Source organism: Oncorhynchus mykiss, chromosome 9 (assembly GCF_013265735.2).
Source record: "Oncorhynchus mykiss isolate Arlee chromosome 9, USDA_OmykA_1.1, whole genome shotgun sequence".
Classification (NCBI taxonomy): Eukaryota; Metazoa; Chordata; class Actinopteri; order Salmoniformes; family Salmonidae; genus Oncorhynchus; species Oncorhynchus mykiss.
The window spans coordinates 76827254-76850194 of NC_048573.1; the positions used below are offsets into that span (position 1 = coordinate 76827254).

General features: G+C 46.0%; 1 protein-coding gene across 4 annotated transcripts in view; it reads left to right on the forward strand.

Annotated features, from left to right (window-relative positions):
- The window catches only part of si:ch211-169p10.1 (coiled-coil domain-containing protein 120), a 120960-nt gene that overhangs the window by 93803 nt on the left and 4216 nt on the right, over positions 1–22941 (forward strand). For all 4 annotated transcript variants that reach the window (XR_005053400.1, XR_005053399.1, XM_036989099.1 and 1 more), the window contains exons 3-10: positions 3933–4023; positions 4153–4277; positions 5470–5586; positions 7905–8025; positions 11220–11279; positions 12140–12320; positions 15060–15140; positions 15967–16929. Coding sequence is in view for 2 of the 4 variants with exons in the window: in XM_036989098.1 (XP_036844993.1) it covers positions 3933–4023; positions 4153–4277; positions 5470–5586; positions 7905–8025; positions 11220–11279; positions 12140–12320; positions 15060–15140; positions 15967–16929 (1739 nt within the window). In the remaining 2 variants the exon portion in view is untranslated. The remainder of the gene's footprint in view (positions 1–3932; positions 4024–4152; positions 4278–5469; positions 5587–7904; positions 8026–11219; positions 11280–12139; positions 12321–15059; positions 15141–15966; positions 16930–22941) is intronic.

Sequence of the window (22941 nt, forward strand, 5' to 3'; positions counted from 1 at the left end):
ATACGATATGTTATGGTATGTAATTCATTTGTAGATGTCCAACATCCATTTCGTACAATATGTTACGAATTTGCAAAACGTATGATATGTCACAAATCCCATTTTGTTGTGGCTAACGTTAGCTAGGCTAGGGGTTAAGGTTCAGGATAAGAGTTAGGTTTAAGGGTTAGGGGAAGGGTTAGCTAACATGCTAAGTATTTGCAAATGTAGCTAAAATGTAGCATGTGTTTGCAAAGTTGCTAAAGAGCTTAGGGTTGCTAGATGTTCGTGTTAAATGCCCACCCATCCATCCCGACCAACCACCATTGTTTCCTTTTTGCCTGTAGGAACCTTCAGTCTTACGTAACCATACCAAACGTAACATATCATACTAATTTCAGTGTCCCGGACTTACTTTTACTGTTGTTACGTCTAGTCTATGAGACCAGGCTGCTCTGACTGACTGATATGTGGTGCAGCGCATGTGTGATAAATAATTGCCATAATGAACAAATATCTTTCTGGAATCCATCCATCTGTTTTTTTTTTTTTAATCAATTATATCTCCTAGATAAAAAAATTATATATATATATAATAAATATATATATAGCATTATAACAGTATTTCTTTGACATGCCCAAGCTGGTCACCGACAGGGAGGATCTGGCTTCCGGAAAGCTCCACTGTATGTAGAGCCCCGACACAGACAGACACACAGGGGCATTCCCCTGCCGTTGTTCCCTCTTCAGAAAGGTGGTTTGTTTCTGGTCGATTTGCACATTTCCTGTTTGGTTAAATCATGATTGATCGTACGTAACCAGGTCAAATATATTCCCTGGCACCGATGCGATCAATTCAAATGTTTGTCCCACTGCCAAGTAAAATCTGTTTTGGCCGCCGCAGTATTGAACCCTGGGCCCCTACTCGCTAGCCCCCTACCGCCTACTGCCAACACCCTAGGCAATTGAAAGGGTTGGATAGGTATAGGCTAGGTGAAATTGCTCCCATCTATCCAAATCCTTTCACAGGATTAGGGGGTAGGGATAGAGGAGAGGTGTCTAGGGGCTAGGGATAGAGGAGAGGTGTCTAGGGGCTAGGGATAGAGGAGAGGTGGCTAAGGGTTAGGGATAGAGGAGAGGTGGCTAGGGGCTAGGGATAGAGGAGAGGTGTCTAGGGGCTAGGGATAGAGGAGAGGTGGCTAGGGGCTAGGGATAGAGGAGAGGTGTCTAGGGGCTAGGGATAGAGGAGAGGTGTCTAGGGGCTAGGGATAGAGGAGATGTGTCTAGGGGCTTGGGATAGAGGAGAGGGGGCTAGGGATAGAGGAGAGGTGGCTAGGGGCTAGGGATAGAGGAGAGGTGTCTAGGGGCTAGGGATAGAGGAGAGGTGTCTAGGGGCTAGGGATAGAGGAGAGGTGTCTAGGGGCTAGGGATAGAGGAGAGGGGGCTAGGGATAGAGGAGAGGTGGCTAGGGGCAAGGGATAGAGGAGAGGGGGCTAGGGATAGAGGAGAGGTGTCTAGGGGCTAGGGATAGAGGAGAGGTGTCTAGGGGTTAGGGATAGAGGAGAGGTGGCTAGGGGCTAGAGATAGAGGAGAGGTGTCTAGGGGCTACGGGCTGTGTCTGGACAGGCTCGTGTTTCCTTGGTTGGTTGGAAAGAGGGGTCGTAGAGTGCATCGTGTTACAATAAAGATGACAAGTCTTTTTTCAGTCCTAAATCATAACACAAAACATTTCTCCGTCTCTGTCTCAGTCTAGCTGGGGCGGGGGGGGGGGGGGGGGATTAAATATGGTGGTTATTTTTTCTGTCTCACTGGCAGTCTTGAAACAAATCTTTATTCTGCTATCATCCTGATTCAGTTCAGTTCTTTAACCTTTAACCTTAGACAGGTTTTGTTTGACTATGCTTCTACTCTCCAACATCCAGTTGTCTGGTTTCTCATAAGGCTTTGTTTTTGTTGTTGTTGTTGTTGTTGTTGTATACAGAGCATAGACTTTGAAGACTGTTGAGTGGTGCCCCCGTCAGGTCTGTATCAGTACTATTGAGTGGCGCCCCCGTAAGGCCTGTATCAGTACTGTTGAGTGGCGCCCCTGTCAGGTCTGTCTGTATCAGTACTGTTGAGTGGCGCCCCCGTAAGGTCTGTATCAGTACTGTTGAGTGGTGCCCCATCAGGTCTGTATCAGTACTGTTGAGTGGCGCCCCCATCAGGTCTGTATCAGTACTGTTGAGTGGCGCCCCCATCAGGTCTGTATCAGTACTGTTGAGTGGTGCCCCATCAGGCCTGTATCAGTACTGTTGAGTGGTGCCCCATCAGGTCTGTATCAGTACTGTTGAGTGGTGCCCCCGTCAGGCCTGTATCAGTACTGTTGAGTGGTGCCCCATCAGGTCTGTATCAGTACTGTTGAGTGGTGCCCCATCAGGTCTGTATCAGTACTGTTGAGTGGCGCCCCCATCAGGTCTGTATCAGTACTGTTGAGTGGCGCCCCCATCAGGTCTGTATCAGTACTGTTGAGTGGCGCCCCCATCAGGTCTGTATCAGTACTGTTGAGTGGTGCCCCATCAGGCCTGTATCAGTACTGTTGAGTGGTGCCCCCGTCAGGCCTGTATCAGTACTGTTGAGTGGTGCCCCATCAGGTCTGTATCAGTACTGTTGAGTGGCGCCCCCATCAGGTCTGTATCAGTACTGTTGAGTGGCGCCCCATCAGGTCTGTATCAGTACTGTTGAGTGGTGCCCCTGTCAGGTCTGTATCAGTACTGCAGCGTTGTGCTGACTACAGCCCAGCCAGAAACATGTGTAGTGTCCCTCTTGCCTGCCAATCCATTACCCACAACTGTTTTCTAGGTGGAAACCAGACACTGATTTAGAAAAACAAGGACAAACACCAGCAGACACTGGAGTGGTCCGTCCCCCTGGTCCGTCCCCCTGGTCCGTCCCCCTGGTCCGTCCCTCTGGTCCGTCCTCCTGGTCCGTCCCCCTGGTCCGTCCCTCTGGTCCGTCCCCCTGGTCCTTACCTCTGGTCCGTCCCCCTGGTCCGTCCCCCTGGTCCGTCCCCCTGGTCCGTCCCCCTGGTCCGTCCCCCTGGTCCTTACCTCTGGTCCCCCTGGTCCGTCCCCCTGGTCCGTCCCCCTGGTCCTTACCTCTGGTCCCCCTGGTCCGTCCCCCTGGTCCGTCCCCCTGGTCCGTCCCCCTGGTCCGTCCCTCTGGTCCGTCCTCCTTATCCTTACCTCTGGTCCCTGGTCCCCCTGGTCCGTCCTCCTGGTCCGTCCTCCTGGTCCGTCCCCCTGGTCCGTCCCCCTGGTCCGTCCTCCTGGTCCGTCCCTCTGGTCCGTCCCTCTGGTCCGTCCCTCTGGTCCGTCCTCCTGGTCCGTCCTCCTGGCCCGTCCCCCTTGTCCGTCCCCCTGGTCCGTCCTCCTGGTCCGTCCCCCTGGTCCGTCCCCCTGGTCCGTTCCCCTGGTCCGTCCTCCTGGTCCTTACCTCTGGTCCCCCTGGTCCGTCCCCCTGGTCCTTACCTCTGGTCCTTACCTCTGGTCCCTGGTCCCTCTGGTCCTTACCTCTGGTCCCTGGTACCTCTGGTCCCTGGTCCCTCTGGTCCGTCCCCCTGGTCCGTCCCCCTGGTCCGTCCCCCTGGTCCGTCCTCCTGGTCCGTCCCCCTGGTCCGTCCCCCTGGTCCGTCCCCCTGGTCCGTCCCCCTGGTCCGTCCCCCTGGTCCGCCCCTCTGGTCCGCCCCTCTGGTCCTTACCCATGGTCCGTCCTCCTGGTCCTTACCTCTGGTCTCTGGTCCCCCTGGTCCGTCCCGCTGGTCCTTACCTCTGGTCTATCCCCCCTCTGTGTGTGTGAGATCTGTTGGGATGCACTCAGAGCAGCGAACACACCCGACATGTCTGATTCCTCCTCCTCTCTCTGTGTGTGTGTGTGTGTGTGTGTGTGTGTGTGTGTGTGTGTGTGTGTGTGTGTAGGTGAGTGATCTGTTGGGATGCACTGAGAGCAGCGAGGTCACCTGGGACACACCTGACATGGAGGTCAAGGGTCATCTCATCTCAGTACCTGGTGAGGAAATAAAACATGTATTTTATATACCTAATTTAGCGATAGCAATTTTAGTTTTTAGTGAAAGAATGTATAGCCATGTTTGATCAACACTTAGCATGTCATCTCCTTCTTCTGTGTGTTGTGTAGACCTGCTGGGTGGCAGTCCGGAGGCTGTTGAAAGGATGACAGAACTACAGGAGAGAAGACGCAGTCTCGAGACTCTACTGAATAGCAGACTGGCTGAGCTACGGAGAGTCTGTCTGCAGGAGGCGGTCAGTACACGTACTCACAGCCAAATACTGATGACTAGTTTGTCACGTTTCCTTCTGGTACACGTACTCACAGCCAAATACTGACGACTAGTATGTCATGTTTCCTTCTGGTACACGTACTCACAGCCAAATACTGATGACTAGTTTGTCACGTTTCCTTCTGGTACACGTACTCACAGCCAAATACTGACGACTAGTATGTCATGTTTCCTTCTGGTACACGTACTCACAGCCAAATACTGACGACTAGTATGCCACGTTTCCTTCTGGTACACGTACTCACAGCCAAATACTCAGGACTAGTATGTCACGTTTCCTTCTGGTACACGTACTCACAGCCAAATACTGGCGACTAGTTTGTCACGTTTCCTTCTGGTACACGTACTCACAGCCAAATACTGACGACTAGTATGTCACGTTTCCTTCTGGTACATGTACTCACAGCCAAATACTGACGACTAGTATGTCACGTTTCTTTCTGGTAATGTTCCGTGTCTGTTTGTCCTGTCCAGGACCTGACTATAACAGGAGTTGACAAGAGAGCTTCCTGGTGATTTATCTTGTTAATGTGGTGTATTCGTCTATAACAGGAGAGCTTCCTGGTGATTTATCTTGTTAATGTGGTGTATTCGTCTATAACAGGAGTTGACAGGAGAGCTTCCTGGTGATTTATCTTGTTAATGTGGTGTATTCGTCTATAACAGGAGAGCTTCCTGGTGATGTATCTTGTTAATGTGGTGTATTCGTCTATAACAGGAGAGCTTCCTGGTGATGTATCTTGTTAATGTGGTGTATTCGTCTATAACAGGAGTTGACAGGAGAGCTTCCTGGTGATTTATCTTGTTAATGTGGTGTATTCGTCTATAACAGGAGAGCTTCCTGGTGATTTATCTTGTTAATGTGGTGTATTCGTCTATAACAGGAGAGCTTCCTGGTGATTTATCTTGTTAATGTGGTGTATTCGTCTATAACAGGAGTTGACAGGAGAGCTTCCTGGTGATTTATCTTGTTAATGTGGTGTATTCGTCTATAACAGGAGAGCTTCCTGGTGATTTATCTTGTTAATGTGGTGTATTCGTCTATAACAGGAGAGCTTCCTGGTGATGTATCTTGTTAATGTGGTGTATTCGTCTATAACAGGAGAGCTTCCTGGTGATTTATCTTGTTAATGTGGTGTATTCGTCTATAACAGGAGTTGACAGGAGAGCTTCCTGGTGATTTCCCCCTGGAGGCTGGGGAGAGACGCCCCAACGTACGCCGTCGGGCCGGATCCTACCGCCACGGACCCAAGACTATTATAAAGACAGAGGTAAAAGAGGATTTGAATATTACCACACAGACTGATACATTCTACTCAGAAAGCAGAACACCCCCCCCCCCCCCTCCTAATTTAACCTAATTTAACCTGTTATCCCTCTGATCATTTTTCAGATCAAATCAAATGTATTTACAGTGCCTTGCGAAAGTATTCAGCTCCCTTGAACTTTGCGACCTTTTGCCACATTTCAGGCTTCAAACAAAGATATAAAACTGTATTTTTTTGTGAAGAATCAACAACAAGTGGGACACAATCATGAAGTGGAACGACATTTATTGGATATTTCAAACTTTTTTAACAAATCAAAAACTGAAAAATTGGGCGTGCAAAGTTATTCAGCCCCCTTAAGTTAATACTTTGTAGCGCCACCTTTTGCTGCGATTACAGCTGTAAGTCGCTTGGGGTATGTCTCTATCAGTTTTGCACATCGAGAGACTGACATTTTTTCCCATTCCTCCTTGCAAAACACCTCGAGCTCAGTGAGGTTGGATGGAGAGCATTTGTGAACAGCAGTTTTCAGTTCTTTCCACAGATTCTCGATTGGATTCAGGTCTGGACTTTGACTTGGCCATTCTAACACCTGGATATGTTTATTTTTGAACCATTCCATTGTAGATTTTGCTTTATGTTTTGGATCATTGTCTTGTTGGAAGACAAATCTCCGTCCCAGTCTCAGGTCTTTTGCAGACTCCATCAGGTTTTCTTCCAGAATGGTCCTGTATTTGGCTCCATCCATCTTCCCATCAATTTTAACCATCTTCCCTGTCCCTGCTGAAGAAAAGCAGGCCCAAACCATGATGCTGCCACCACCATGTTTGACAGTGTTGCTTTTACGCCAAACATAACGTTTTGCATTGTTGCCAAAAAGTTCAATTTTGGTTTCATCTGACCAGAGCACCTTCTTCCACATGTTTGGTGTGTCTCCCAGGTGGCTTGTGGCAAACTTTAAACAACACTTTTTATGGATATCTTTAAGAAATGGCTTTCTTCTTGCCACTCTTCCATAAAGGCCAGATTTGTGCAATATACGACTGATTGTTGTCCTATGGACAGAGTCTCCCACCTCAGCTGTAGATCTCTGCAGTTCATCCAGAGTGATCATGGGCCTCTTGGCTGCATCTCTGATCAGTCTTCTCCTTGTATGAGCTGAAAGTTTAGAGGGACGGCCAGGTCTTGGTAGATTTGCAGTGGTCTGATACTCCTTCCATTTCAATATTATCGCTTGCACAGTGCTCCTTGGGATGTTTAAAGCTTGGGAAATCTTTTTGTATCCAAATCCGGCTTTAAACTTCTTCACAACAGTATCTCCGACCTGCCTGGTGTGTTCCTTGTTCTTCATGATGCTCTCTGCGCTTTTAACGGACCTCTGAGACTATCACAGTGCAGGTGCATTTATACGGAGACTTGATTACACACAGGTGGATTGTATTTATCATCATTAGTCATTTAGGTCAACATTGGATCATTCAGAGATCCTCACTGAACTTCTGGAGAGAGTTTGCTGCACTGAAAGTAAAGGGGCTGAATAATTTTGCACGCCCAATTTTTCAGTTTTTGATTTGTTAAAAAAGTTTGAAATATCCAATAAATGTCGTTCCACTTCATGATTGTGTCCCACTTGTTGTTGATTCTTCACAAAAAAAATACAGTTTTATATCTTTATGTTTGAAGCCTGAAATGTGGCAAAAGGTCGCAAAGTTCAAAGGGGCCGAATACTTTCGCAAGGCACTGTATATAGCCCTTCGTACATCAGCTGATATCTCAAAGTGCTGTACAGAAACCCAGCCTAAAACCCCAAACACCAAGCAATGCAGGTGTAGAAACACGGTGGCTAGGAAAAAAACTCCCTAGAAAGGCCAAAACCTAGGAAGAAACCTAGAGAGGAACCAGGCTATGTGGGTTGGCCAGTCCTCTTCTGGCTGTGCCGGGTGGAGATTATAACAGAACATGGCCAAGATGTTCAAATGTTCATAAATGACCAGCATGGTCGAATAATAATAAGGCAGAACAGTTGAAACTGGAGCAGCAGCACGGCCAGGTGGACTGGGGACAGCAAGGAGTCATCATGTCAGGTAGTCCTGGGGCATGGTCCTAGGGCTCAGGTCCTCCGAGAGAGAGAAAGAAAGAGAGAATTAGAGAGAGCATACTTAAATTCACACAGGACACCGAATACAGGTGGTAAGATGCATTGTAGGATGAGAGACCGTTGAGAGACAGCACAATCTCGTTTTTGTACCGCTACGAGAATGGTAGTGAACGGTGAATGTGACGACAAAATAAACTAAATGAACCCATCTTCTGATGTGTAGGAGGAGGTGTGTCAGAGGAAGCCGAAGAAGGCGCTGTTCAGCGGTGCCCTGAGACGCCGTGTAGACTCTGATCAGCACCCGGCGCACAGCAAGAGGACTGTGCACAGAGGATGTCACACGGGTAATAACTTACCACCTTTTACTGTGACTGGTTGAAATACACACAGGTAAAAATGCTAACCTCTCCTGTTATTGTAATGGTGAGAGGTTAGCATGTTTTGGGGGTATGATATAAAATGCTAACCTCCCCTGTTATTGTAATGGTGAGAGGTTAGCATGTCTTGGGGGTTTGATATAAAATGCTAACCTCCCCTGTTATTGTAATGGTGAGAGGTTAGCATGTCTTGGGGGTATGATATAAAACGCTAACCTCCCCTGTTATTGTAATGGTGAGAGGTTAGCATGTCTTGGGGGTATGATTTAAGATGCTAACCTCCCCTGTTATTGTAATGGTGAGAGGTTAGCATGTCTTGGGGGTTTGATATAAAACGCTAACCTCTCCTGTTATTGTAATGGTGAGAGGTTAGCATGTCTTGGGGGTATGATATAAAATGCTAACCTCCCCTGTTATTGTAATGGTGAGAGGTTAGCATGTCTTGGGGGTATGATATAAAATGCTAGCCTGTTATTGTAATGGTGAGAGATTAGCATGTTTTGGGGGTATGATATAAAATGCTAACCTCCTCTGTTGTTGTAATGGTGAAAGGTTAGCATGTCTTGGGGCTATGATATAAAATGCTAACCTCCCCTGTTATTGTAATAGTGAAAGGTTAGCATGTCTTGGGGTTATGATATAAAATGCTAACTACCCCTGTTATTGTAATGGTGAAAGGTTAGCATGTCTTGGGGGTATGCTAACCTCCCCTGTTATTGTAATAGTGAAAGGTTAGCATGTCTTGGGGTTATGATATAAAATGCTAACTACCCCTGATATTGTAATGGTGAAAGGTTAGCATGTCTTGGGGGTTATGATATAAAATGCTAACCTCCCCTGTTATTGTAATGGTGAAAAGTTAGCATGTCTTGGGTGTATGATATAAAATGCTAACTACCCCTGTTATTGGTAATGGAGAGAGGTTAGCATGTCTTGGGGGTATGATATAAAATGCTAACTACCCCTGTTATTGTAATGGTGAAAGGTTAGCATGTCTTGGGGGTTTGATATTTGACCCTCTGTAACCTTCTCACTCCTCATTATTCACGATTCATTCAGGATTATCCGTAACCATGGCAGCATTCAAATTTAATGTAGATGTGTTTAGAAACATATTGTATTCTTGTTTACAGTGAAAGTGACTCCAAAATGACACGATACCTTTTATTCACCATTCTAAACTTTTGACTACTTTAATACACATGTAAGTGAATTTGTCGACTATGTACAAAAAGAACGGTTCACCCTATATTAATGAAAATACCCTCGAATTACAGCTAACAGTCTGCACTTCAACCTCGTAGTCATTGTTTGTTTTCAAATGCAAGCTTGTGACGTATAAAGGCTAAACAACCAAATGCTTCACTGTCCCAGTAATTACACTGTAGTTTTATATGCTTATGCCAAGTCTCCAGAATCCAGTCAGGAAACACACACACACACACACACACACACACACACACACACACACACACACACACAATCACACACACACACACACACACAATCACACACACACACACACACACACACACAAATACATACATACAGAGCCACACACACACACACACAATCACACACACACAATCACACACACACAATCACACACACACACACATACATACAGAGCCACACACACACATACATACAGAGCCACACACACACACACACACACAGTCACACACACACACACACAATCACACACACACACACACACAATCACACACACACACAATCACACACACACACACACACACACACACAGGTAGCACTTAGGAATGGATCAGAGGATTATGATGTCATGGCTGCACTGTGGGAACCGTGTGTGTGTGTGTGTGTGTGTGTGTTTAATACCGTGGTTGTTAGATTCCTTAGGAACTCAGGTTCCTCTTCCATGCCTGGAAAAAAACCAAACCACTGACCCTGGAAAGGCAGAGACAGACTGGGGGAGATAGAAAGGGAGGGAGGGTGGACATTGTTACAGAGGAGAGGAGGAAGTCCGGAACAGTCTCGTTATTACTGGGCTGACACACACACACACACACACACACGATGTCCAGGGAAAGCACATGGAGGCATGGTGGACAGACAGAGAACAATGCTACCAGTTATGTAACTACCACCTGACTCACTCTACCATGGGCACTCGGAAATGGCACCCTATTCCCTATTTAGTGCACTACTTTTGGCCAGACTGTGTTTTAGTGCACTACTTTTGGCCAGACTGTGTTTTAGTGCACCACTTTTGGCCAGACTGTGTTTTAGTGCACTACTTTTGGCCACACTGTGTTTTAGTGCACCACTTTTGGCCAGACTGTGTTTTAGTGCACTACTTTTGGCCACACTGTGTTTTAGTGCACCACTTTTGGCCAGACTGTGTTTTAGTGCACCACTTTTGGCCAGACTGTGTTTTAGTGCACTACTTTTGGCCACACTGTGTTTTAGTGCACTACTTTTGGCCAGACTGTGTTTTAGTGCACTACTTTTGGCCACACTGTGTTTTAGTGCACTACTTTTGGCCAGACTGTGTTTTAGTGCACTACTTTTGGCCAGACTGTGTTTTAGTGCACTACTTTTGGCCACACTGTGTTTTAGTGCACTACTTTTGGCCACACTGTGTTTTAGTGCACTACTTTTGGCCAGACTGTGTTTTAGTGCACTACTTTTGGCCACACTGTGTTTTAGTGCACTACTTTTGGCCACACTGAGTTTTAGTGCACTACTTTTGCCCACACTGAGTTTTAGTGCACTACTTTTGCCCACACTGAGTTTTAGTGCACTACTTTTGGCCACACTGAGTTTTAGTGCACTACTTTTGCCCACACTGAGTTTTAGTGCACTACTTTTGACCACACTGAGTTTTAGTGCACTACTAAATAGAGAAGTGTGTGCTGTACTCAGATGCAGCCCTTGTGACGGTGTGTACACGGAGAGCACAGGGTGAGGGCTGAATCTTACCGGAGATACACAGAGCAATTCTAATGTCAATCGTGGACTGATTCTTATAGGGGATATGCATGGAAATGTGACTCATGTCACAAGGCACAGATTTCAGGTTAAGATTTAGATATTTAGATATAAGGGACAGTGTGTGAAGTTATATGGTGCAATCTGACTATGTTGAAATCTGACTTTGTGTGTGTGTGTGTATTCCTCCACAGATGACACGGTGAACTCCGAGAGCAGCTCCACGTCTGATTCTACAGGGGACCATGACAACGGTAAGACAATAGGAAGATCCTAGTCATGCTAACACAGTACATGCTAGTCATGCTAACACAGTTCATGCTAACATAGTAGATCCTAGTAATGTTAAATACAGTACAACCTAGTCATGTTAACACAGTACATCCTAGTCATGCTAACACAGTACATCCTAGTCATGTTAACACAGTACATCCTAGTCATGCTAACACAGTACATCCTAGTCATGTTAACAGAGTACATCCTAGTCATGCTAACACAGTACATGCTAGTCATGCTAACACAGTACATGCTAGTCATGCTAACACAGTACATGCTAGTCATGCTAACACAGTAGATCCTAGTCATGTTAAATACAGTACAGCCTAGTCATGCTAACACAGTACATGCTAGTCATGCTAACACAGTACATGCTAGTCATGCTAACACAGTACATCCTAGTCATGTTAACACAGTACATCCTAGTCATGTTAACAGAGTACATCCTAGTCATGCTAACACAGTACATGCTAGTCATGCTAACACAGTACATGCTAGTCATGCTAACACAGTAGATCCTAGTCATGTTAAATACAGTACAGCCTAGTCATGCTAACACAGTACATGCTAGTCATGCTAACACAGTACATGCTAGTCATGCTAACACAGTAGATCCTAGTGATGCTAACACAGTACATCCTAGTCATGCTAACACAGTAGATCCTAGTCATGTTAAATACAGTACAGCCTAGTCATGCTAACACAGTACATGCTAGTCATGCTAACACAGTACATCCTAGTCATGCTAACACAGTACATCCTGCAAAGGTTTACTTTCAGTCCTCACCAAACTTTCATCCGTCTCTGTCTTTTCTCTCGCTCGCCTCTCTGTCTCTAGATGAGTCTTCGGGTGTGGCCCCTGACTGCCTGTCCCCGTCTCGGCCCCGGCTGGCCCCTGGTAACGGTAATGGGAGCAGCAGTAGTCCAGACAGCAGGCTGTGTAGGAAGCTTTCTCCTGTTGAGATCTATTATGCGATGAGGACCACCACGCAACCCAACTCACTGGCCCTCTCTGCCAGGTACTGCTGCAGCTACACACTATCTCTGACCTAATGGCAATCGTTCACATGTATTTTCAAATGTCATACTGTGTAATTGTACAAAGTAAATTAATAAGTTACTGTTTGTACAAACTGATGATACAAACTAGTCAGTACAAACTGATGATACAAACTAGTCAGTACAAACTGATGATACAAACTAGTCTGTACAAACTGATGATACAAACTAGTCTGTACAAACTGATGATACAAACTAGTCTGTACAAACTGATGATACAAACTAGTCTGTACAAACTGATGATACAAACTAGTCAGTACAAACTGATGTACAAAAACAATTAGGAACCCCTTCCTAATATATGAGTTGCAGACCCTTTTTGCTCTCAGAACAGCCTCAATTCGTCAGGGAACTCTACAGGGATGCTGACCCATGTTGAATCCAATGCTTTCCCACAGTTGTGTCAAGTTGGCTGGTTGTGGATCTGTACTCCGAATAGTTCGTTCCATCTCATCCCACAGACGCTCAATTGGATGGAGACTTGTTGACTGGGCAGGCCACTGCAGTAAGCTGGAATTCACTGTGATGATCGTGGAACCATTCCTGGTGCCATGGGGCATTATTAGATGGATACACTGCTGCCATGAAAGGATGCACCTGATTGGCTACGATGTTCAGATGTCCTTTGGTATTTAAACGTTGCACCACTTTTATCAAAGGTGCCCAATGTGTGCCATGAAAACACGCCCCACACCATCACACCACCGCCACCACCGCCACCAGCCTGCAATGTTGACACGGATGTATGTATGTACTCGTGGTTTTCTCCATACCTTAGTCCTCCCATCAGCGTGAAACAGCAGAAACGGGAGTATTCGTCAGACCAGATCATGTTTTTCACATCCTCCAGTGTTTTCGTTCCTCAGCCCAATGCAATCACCGTTTATTTTTTATCTTGTTTTGCTGAAAGAAGTGGAACTCTGGTCGTCAGCTGCCATACCGTTACCGCGTTCACGTTAACGTACGGACAAGTTGTGCATTCTTTCATTGGGTCTCACCAATGTTGTACTGGACTGTCAGTTGACTAACTGTAGCCTGGCTGTTGCTCTGCACAATTCGTGTGGTGGACCAATCTTTGATACACACCGGGAAACTGTTGAGCCTGAAAAACCCAGCAGCGTTGCAGTTCTTGACACACTTAAGCCGGTGCACCTGGCACCTACTACCATACCCAGTTCAAAGGCACTTAAATATTTTGTCTTACCCATTCACCCTCTGAATGGCATAGATACACAATCCATGTCCCAGTTTGTCTCAAGGCTTAAAAATCCTTCTTTAACCCAGTCTCCTCCCCCTTCATCTACACTGATTGAAGTGGATTTAACAGGTGACATCCATAAGGGATCAGAGGCTTTCACCTGGATTCACCTGGTCAGTCTATGTCATGGAATGAGAAGGTGTTCCTAATGTTTTGTCCACTCAGTGTATAATAGGTTTTCTTTCTTCTTCAAAAGTTCCTGTAAACCACTGATACACAGGAAGAGCGATGTTGTCTCCTACAGAATCTACGGCCCAGTTTCATACATTCTGACCAGGAAGAGCGACGTTGTCTCCTACAGAATCTACGGCCCAGTTTCATACATTCTGACCAGGAAGAGCGATGTTGTCTCCTACAGAATCTACGGCCCAGTTTCATACATTCTGACCAGGAAGAGCGATGTTGTCTCCTACAGAATCTACGGCCCAGTTTCATACATTCTGACCAGGAAGAGCGATGTTGTCTCCTACAGAATCTATGGCCCAGTTTCATACATTTTAACCAGGAAGAGCGATGTTGTCTCCTACAGAATCTACGGCCCAGTTTCATACATTCTGACCAGGAAGAGCGATGTTGTCTCCTACAGAATTTACGGCCCAGTTTCATACATTCTGACCAGGAAGAGGGACGTTGTCTCCTACAGAATTTATGGCCCAGTTTCATACATTCTGACCAGGAAGAGCGACGTTGTCTCCTACAGAATTTATGGCCCAGTTTCATACATTCTGACCAGGAAGAGCGATGTTGTCTCCTACAGAATTTACGGCCCAGTTTCATATATTCTAACCAGGAAGAGCGATGTTGTCTCCTACAGAATTTACGGCCCAGTTTCATATATTCTGACCAGGAAGAGCGATGTTGTCTCCTACAGAATCTATGGCCATAGTTTCATACATTCTGACCAGGAAGAGCGATGTTGTCTCCTACAGAATTTACGGCCCAGTTTAATACATTCGAACCAGGAAGAGCGATGTTGTCTCCTACAGAATCTATGGCCTAGTTTCATACATTCTGACCAGGAAGAGCGATGTTGTCTCCTACAGAATTTACGGCCCAGTTTCATACATTCTAACCAGGAAGAGCGACGTTGTCTCCTACAGAATTTACGGCCCAGTTTCATACATTCTAACCAGGAAGAGCGATGTTGTCTCCTACAGAATTTACGGCCCAGTTTCATACATTCTAACCAGGAAGAGCGATGTTGTCTCTTACAGAATTTACGGCCCAGTTTCATACATTCTAACCAGGAAGAGCGATGTTGTCTCCTACAGAATTTACGGCCCAGTTTCATACATTCTAACCAGGAAGAGCGATGTTGTCTCCTACAGAATCTATGGCCCAGTTTCATACATTCTAACCTCCTAGATATGTCCTGTCTTGAGACTGTGGTATGTTGTAGTCCTAATGCAGAGTCTTGCTGTGTGTGTCGTACTCTTCCCAGAAGCAATATGGAGGGGAGGAGTGTACCTACCACACCCCTCCTCGCTAGGAACGGACCAACAGGTGTCCACAACCACATCAGGTGAGCTGAAGTCTTAAACTGTACAACTAACCCTAAACCAACAGGTGTTCACAACCACATCAAGTGATCTGAAGTCTTAAACTGTACAACTAACCCTAAACCAACAGGTGTTCACAACCACATCAAGTGATCTGAAGTCTTAAACTGTACAACTAACCCTAAACCAACAGGTGTTCACAACCACATCAGGTGATCTGAAGTCTTAGGCCTAGATTCAATCAGATTAAGCATTAACCCGGTAACAGCAGACGCGTAGCAGATGTTTTGGAAATGTCTGAGATGGAACTGTGTTGGAGCCGGTCAAATCGGTCAGCAGCTGCTCTTGTGATCATTGTCACACGAAGCCACACCCGCCCCTCTCAAGTTAGAAGTTCCCGAGCAAGAAAGTGTATGCTATTTAGAATAATAATAATAAAAATCATTCAGCTAAATATTGAGGATTTCTGTCAGCCTAATCGAGGTGTAGATCACATCTGTACGGGATTTCTGTTACTGTGACTCCGTGCAGCCAATGGCAATGCCCGCTTTAGGTGCAAATGGCGGGAGCCAGTTGTGGATTTGACAGCTCTTAACACATTTCCATCTCCGATATCCGCTGTGCGGATGTCAGCTGAAGCAGATCTGATTAAATAGAGTCCTTAATTTATAAAACTAACCCTAACCCACTAGTGTCCAAAATCACTTCAGGTGAGCTGCTATATACACACACTGGAGCTATACGTCTGGATCTCAGAGAGGATTCTTCTTCTTTTTGTTCTCCTCCTCCTCCCTGTTTTTATTTTCAATGGTTTAAATACCTGTTTTTTGTATCTCTTTCCTTTTCCAGGTCAGCTATATCCACAGTGACTACTACCAAGCAGTGGTCAGACAATCCAGAGGTGACCCAGGTGGTTCCTCATCAGTCTCAGGTCAGCGGCCACTCCCCTGGCCCCTCCTCTGGCCCCCCGTCAGGGTCCTATGAGCAGGGAGGAGGAGGGGGAGGCGGAGTTTACAGTGATATCCTGATGGACTATGTATGGGGGAAGCAGCAGCAGCAGCAGAGACAGGTCCAACAGGTCCATGGCAATGGAAAGTTCCTTTCCTCCGTTCCTGTACCTCCTCCTCCTCACTTCAACGGCTACCCCCACCCCCAGGGACATCTCCCAGGGCCCCAGCACGTCTCTGGGGGCCCGCCAGCCTACTCCAGCCCCCTGATGCTCCGGGGGAAACTTGGAGAGCCACGCCGGGTCAAGGTAACCCGTACCAAGTCCTGTGGTCCATTCATCCCTCTCCAGCACCACCAGAATGAGGTACTCCACTTCTCCTCTTACACTTCCTCCTCTTCTGACCCTCCTCTTCCTCCCACCTCCTCCTCCTCCTCGACCGGGACCTCCACAGCTGCCCTGTACCCCCACCAGGGGTCTGGGGTTGAGTCCCAAAAGCACCAGCATGGGTCTGGATCGGGACCCGGTCTCAATCTCAACCACAACCACCAGCTCGGACCACCCCAGTACTCTGACTCCGTCACCCCAGACGACCCCATCCGCAGCCTACACAAGGCCCTGGCTCTGGAGGGCTTGAGGGACTGGTACCTGAGGAACAGCCTGGGTGGAGTGGCGGTGGGGGGGAAGGTACAGGGGCAGGACAACAGGGGGTCCCCCAGGAGGCGTACCACGAACTCCTTGCACGGGTCACACCCTCAGCATCTCCCACACCAGCCCCAGATCTACCAGGGAGACCGAGACAGAGACTACCCTCCATGCCACCTGCCACAGTCACAGACCTTCCACGGGCATCCACTACATGGCAGGTAGGTGTGGTTGGTATGTACAGTATGCTATGTCTGAGTGGTTGTTGTAAGTCAGTGTGTGTACGCTCTAATGTTCTGTCTCTCTGTCGTCCTCCGTTTGCTGCCAGAGGTACTTTATTACAATAGTAAGTCATAAATATTATTGACATTTAACATTTTATTATTAGGATTTTTCATTTCCTTTATTTATCTCACACTCTCTTTTCCATTCGCCGAGTGGACAGGGCGGTCAGGGAAATGAAAGGCGAAAGGGATTTTGCATCTTCGTCGACTCGACCCATTGTTCACCTGTTTTTGGAATACCGGATGGTCAAATGCTGACCCGTCTCCCAGGGGACTTTTCATCTGTTATCGTGACTGTTGTATACATTCCACCCCAGGACAACAAATATAACAAGCTAGGCACTTAAGCAAATGTACGAAACTATAAACAAGCAGGAAAACTTACATCCGGAGGCTGCCATTTCTTGTCGCCGGCGATTTTAATTCTGCGTCAGTAAGACACGTGATGCCCAACTACCATCAACACGTGTCCTTCACCACTAGGGGCAGTAAAGTCTTAGACCACTGTTACCCGACAAGGCCCTCCCTTGTGCACCATTCGGCGAATCAGATCCTGACTATATACTCATGCTTCCTGTTTACAAGCAGAAGTTCAAACAGGAAGTACCCGTGACACACTCAGTTGAGAAATGGTCATCAGAATCACATTGGAATATGTTCCCAGACTCTCCAGATAACATCGACGAGCTAACCACCTCCATCACCGGTTTCATAAGGAAACGCATCGGAGACGTTGTCCTACGGTGAAGTTTCGCTGGTTCTCCAATCAAAAGCCCTGGATTAACACAGAGGTTGTAGCTAAACTAAAGGACAGGGCTACCACACACAGAGCTACCGTAAACAACCCTGAGGATACCACACACAGAGCTATCCCAGACAACCCTGAGGATACCACACACAGAGCTACCGTAGACAACCCTGAGGATACCACACACAGAGCTACCGTAGACAACCCTGAGGATACCACACACAGAGCAACCGTAGACAACCCTGAGGCTACAGCTGAGGACAGGAACAAGTACCAGAAGTCCCTCTACGACCTCCTCAGAGTCATCAAATGAGCAAAATGACAATATAGGAACAAGGTGGAATCATATTACATAGGCTGCGACGCAGAGTTCAGAGGTTATAGTCCATTACGGATTAGAAAGGAAAGCCGTGATCTGCCCAACGACGCCTCTCTTCCAGATGAACTCAATGCATTTCATGCACGCTTCGACAATAACAACACCGTAAAGTGAGTGACGGCCCTCACCGACCCAGAGGACCAGGGGGATCACGCTCTCCGAGGCCAACTTGAGTAAGGTCTTTCAATCAGGTCAACACTTGCAGGGCCGGACGGTATTCCCAGAGCATGTTCTCAGAGCACATCACCTCCATCATCCAAGCCACTTTAGATCCACTCCAATTTGTATACCGCCCCAACATAGAATGACACAACCTCACTTGCACTCCACACTGCCCTCACCCATGCTAGATAAGAGGAATATCTATGTGAGAATGCTGTTCATTGACTACAGCTCAGCATTTAACACCATTGTCCCCTCCAAGCGTCTCACCAAGCTAAGGACCCTTTGACTGAACAGCTCCATCTGCAACTGGATCCTGGACTTCCTGACGGGCTGACCCCAGGTGGTGAGGGTAGGTAACAACCCATCTGCCATGCTGACCCTCGACACTGGAGTCCCCCAGGGGTGTGTGCTTAGTCCCCTCCTGTACTCCTTGTTCACCCACGACTGGCTGGCCACGCACGACTCCCAACACCATCATCAACTTTGCTGACGACCAAACAGTGGTTGGTCCTTATCAAAATCAAACGACGAGACAGCCTACAGGGAGGGGGTAAGTGACCTGGCACTCACACACACAGTTGTGAAGACGGCGGGACTCTTCCCCCTCAGGAAGTTGAAAAGATTTGGCATGGGCCCTCAAATCCTCAAAAACTACTACAGCTGCACCATTGATAACATCTTGACTGGCTGCATCACTGCTTGGTATGGCAACAGCACCGCCCTCGGTGGCATGGTGCTACAGAAGGTGATGCAGATAGCCCAGTACATCACTGGGGCCGAGCCCCCTGACATCCAGGACTTCTATGTCAGGCGGGTGTGAAACAAAGTCCCGGAAAATCATTAGACTCCAGCGACCCAAGTCATAGACTGTTCTCTCTGCTTCCGCACGGCAATCGGTACTGGAGCAACAAGTCTGACACCAACAGGCTCCTGAACAGCTTCTATCCCCTAACCATAAGACTGCTAAATAGCTAACAAAATGGCTACACTGACTATCTGAGATGACCTTTTGTATTTTATGAAATTGTTTTTTAATTCTGATAGATACGGATTCTGTGACACTGTTAGCTTTTTTCAGCTGGGACCGCAAGTTTGTGCCCCAGATTTCTGCTAAAACAGCACAACGGTTAGCGGTTACGCCGAGGAACTGAAGTAAAACTACAACATTATCTTGAACATCCTTGTTGGCACAGGGAAGAAAATAATCATCTCTGTGTTATTGAAGGGATTTGGAACGTTACAGCCGCATCGCTGCCCTTGACGAGTTTCCTGAAGAAACTTTTGCAAAGACAGGAATGTCTCCTTCTGTGACAATTTTGACTTGCTGTGGGAGCAACCAACACTCTTTAAAAGAGACTGGATTCACCCGAACCGCAGGGGTTCCAGAATTATTTCCATCAACATAGCGAACTGCTTAAGAGACTGGATTCACCCGAACCGCAGGGGTTCCAGAATTATCTCCATCAACATAGCGAACTGCTGAAGAGACTGACGGTGTGAGTTTGGCTCCAGTCCTCCTCCCATAATAAGACAACAGAGGACATGGAAATCCTAATTCTATCGTATTACATCCCGGAGAAATAGAAGTGCAGTCAATGTGATTAGCCTAATCTATCTTCCTTTGGCTGTTAGCACCAAGGGTATTGTCAGCAATAATCATATGCCCATAGAATTGAATTCCACTGTTTCCACTGAAACTGTTTGCCTTAGGGAAGAAGCCTACTCGGTACCATTGGCTCAAATGTAAAATGTCACTGGCATGTCTACCTCGGATCAGCCTCTTCAGAGTAGCAACAAACAAGCAATCCAGAAAAGAGACAATAAATAACCCATGTTAAAATATGTAGCCTGAGAAACATGGTTCATGAAATTGACTACTTACTAACACTTAAAAACATTCATATTCTGGCCGTCTCAGAAACATATTTGATGATTCCTTTGATGATGTAGTAGTATCTACAGTTGAAGTCGGACGTTTACATACACCTTAGCCAAATACATTTAAAGTCAATTCTTCACAATTCCTGACGTTTAATCCTAGTAAAAATTCCCTGTTTTAGGCCAGTTAGGATCACCACTTTATTTTAAGAATGCGAAATGTCAGAATAATAGCAGAGAGAATGATCTATTTCAGCTTTTATTTCTTTCATCACATTCCCAGTGGGTCAGAAGTTTACATACACTCAATTAGTATTTGGTAGCATTGCCTTTAAATTGTTTAACTTGAATCAAATGTTTCAGGTAGCCTTCCACAAGCTTCCCACAATAAGTTGGGTGAATTTTGTCCCATTCCTCCTGATAGAGCTGGTGTAACTGGGTCAGGTGTGTAGGCCTCCTTGCTCACACACACTTTTTCAGTTGTGCCCACAAATGTTCTATGGGATTGGAAGTACTTTGGAAGTATGCTTGGGGTCATTGTCCATTTGGAAGACCCATTTGCAACCACTGATGTCTTGAGATGTTGCTTCAATATATCCACATAATTTCCCCACCTCATGATGCCATCTATTTTTTAAGTGCACCAGTCCCTCCTGCAGCAAAACACCCCCACAACATGTTGCTGGCACCCAAGTGCTTCACGGTTGGGATGGTGTTCTTCGGCTTGCACTTTTCCTCCAAACATAACGATGGTCTTTATGGCCAAACAGTTTTTTGTTTCATCAGACCAGAGGACATTTCTCCAAAAAGTACGATCTTTGTCCCCATGTGCAGTTGCAAACCGTAGTCCGGCTTTTTTTATGGCAGTTTTGGAGCAGTGGATTCTTCCTTGCTGAGCGGCCTTTCATGTTATGTCGATATAGGACTCGTTTTACTGTGGATATAGATACTTTTGTACCAGTTCCCTCCAGCATCTTCACAAGGTCCTTTGCTGTTGTTCTGGGATTGATTTGCACTTTTCGCACAAGTGCGTTCATCTCTAGGAGACAGAACACGTCTCCTTCCTGAGTGGTATGACGGCTGCGTGGTCCCATGGTGTTTATACTTGCATACTATTGTTTGTACAGATGAACGTGGTACCTTCAGGCGTTTGGAAATTGCTCCCAAGGATGAACCAGACTTGTTGAGGTCTACAATGTTTTTTTCTGAGGTCTTGGCTGATTTATTTTGATTTCCCTATGATGTCAAGCAAAGAAGCACTGAATTTGAAGGTAAGCCTTGAAATACATCCACAGGTACACTCAAATTAGGTCAATTAGCCTATCAGAAGCTTCTAAAGCCATGACATATTTTTTGGATTTTTCCAATCTGTTTAAAGGCACAGTCAACGTAGTGTATGTAAACTTCTGACCCACTGGAATTGTGATACAGTGAATTATGTGTGAAATAGTGAAATAAATAATCTGTCTGTAAACAATTGTTGGAAAAATGACTTGTGTCATACACAAAGTAGATGTCCTAACTGACTTGCAAAACTATAGTTTGTTAACAAGACATTTGTGGAGTGGTTGAAAAATGAGTTTTAATGACTCAAACCTAAGTGTATGTAAACTTCTGACTTCAACTGTATACATGGTTCTAGAATATACAGGAAAGATAGACGATTCCTTTGATGATGCAGTAGTACCCATACATGGTTCTAGAATATACAGGAAAGATAGACGATTCCTTTGATGATGCAGTAGTACCCATACATGGTTCTAGAATATACAGGAAAGATAGGAAATATAGAGAAGTTGCTATAGACCTCCAAGTGCTAAAAGTCTGTTTTTGGACAATATGTGTGAAATGCTCGATGATGTATGTAATATGAACAGAGAATAATATTTTCTGGGTGACCTAACTATTGACTGGTTGTCAACCAGCTGTTCACACAAAAAAAGAAGCTTCAAACTATAACCAGTGTGCCTATAATATTGTTCAGGTTATCAGTCAACCTGCCAGGGTATTTACAAACAGAGCAGGAACTAAATCATTAACGTGTATTGATCACATCTTTATCTGCTGTAAAGCAGTATCCAGATCCATTAGATGTAGTGATCATAATATAACAGCCGTATCTAGAAAAACACTAAGTTCCAAAGGTGGGTCCTGATCATGCAATAAGTTCAGATTTTTATGTCGAAGATGTGAAAAATATTTGTTGTTCTGATGTGTAATGAGGAACAACTTGACGGCGCACTTTGGCGCTTCTTCCGGTTACTGATAGAAATGCACCCATCAGGAAACTGACTATCCCCGAGTGTTGGGCCAGTAACTGAAAGGTTGCTAGATCGAATCCCTAAGCTGACAAGGTACAAATCTGTCGTTCTGCCCGGCAGTTAACCCACTGTTCCTAGGACGTCATTGAAAATAAGAATTTGTTCTCAACTGACTTGCCTAGTTAAATAAAGGTAAAATGAGAACTTCCAAATCTCCATGGATAGAGGATGAATTGAAAAAAATGTATGGCTGAGAGGGATGAACCAAAGGGACAAGTAAGGACAAGCCACCTTGTACCAACAACCTGGATGGTAAATTGCTGAAGTTGGTAGCGGAATACTGTTTGCTACATCTTCAATTTAAGCCTAGAAGACGGTGTATACCCTCAGGCTCGGAGGGGGGCAAAGGTCATTCCGCTACCCAAGAAGCACCCTTTAATGGATCAAACAGCCGACCAATCAGCTTGTTGTTGCTTAGCAAACTTTTGGAAAAACAAATTGACAATGGACTGTCAGCA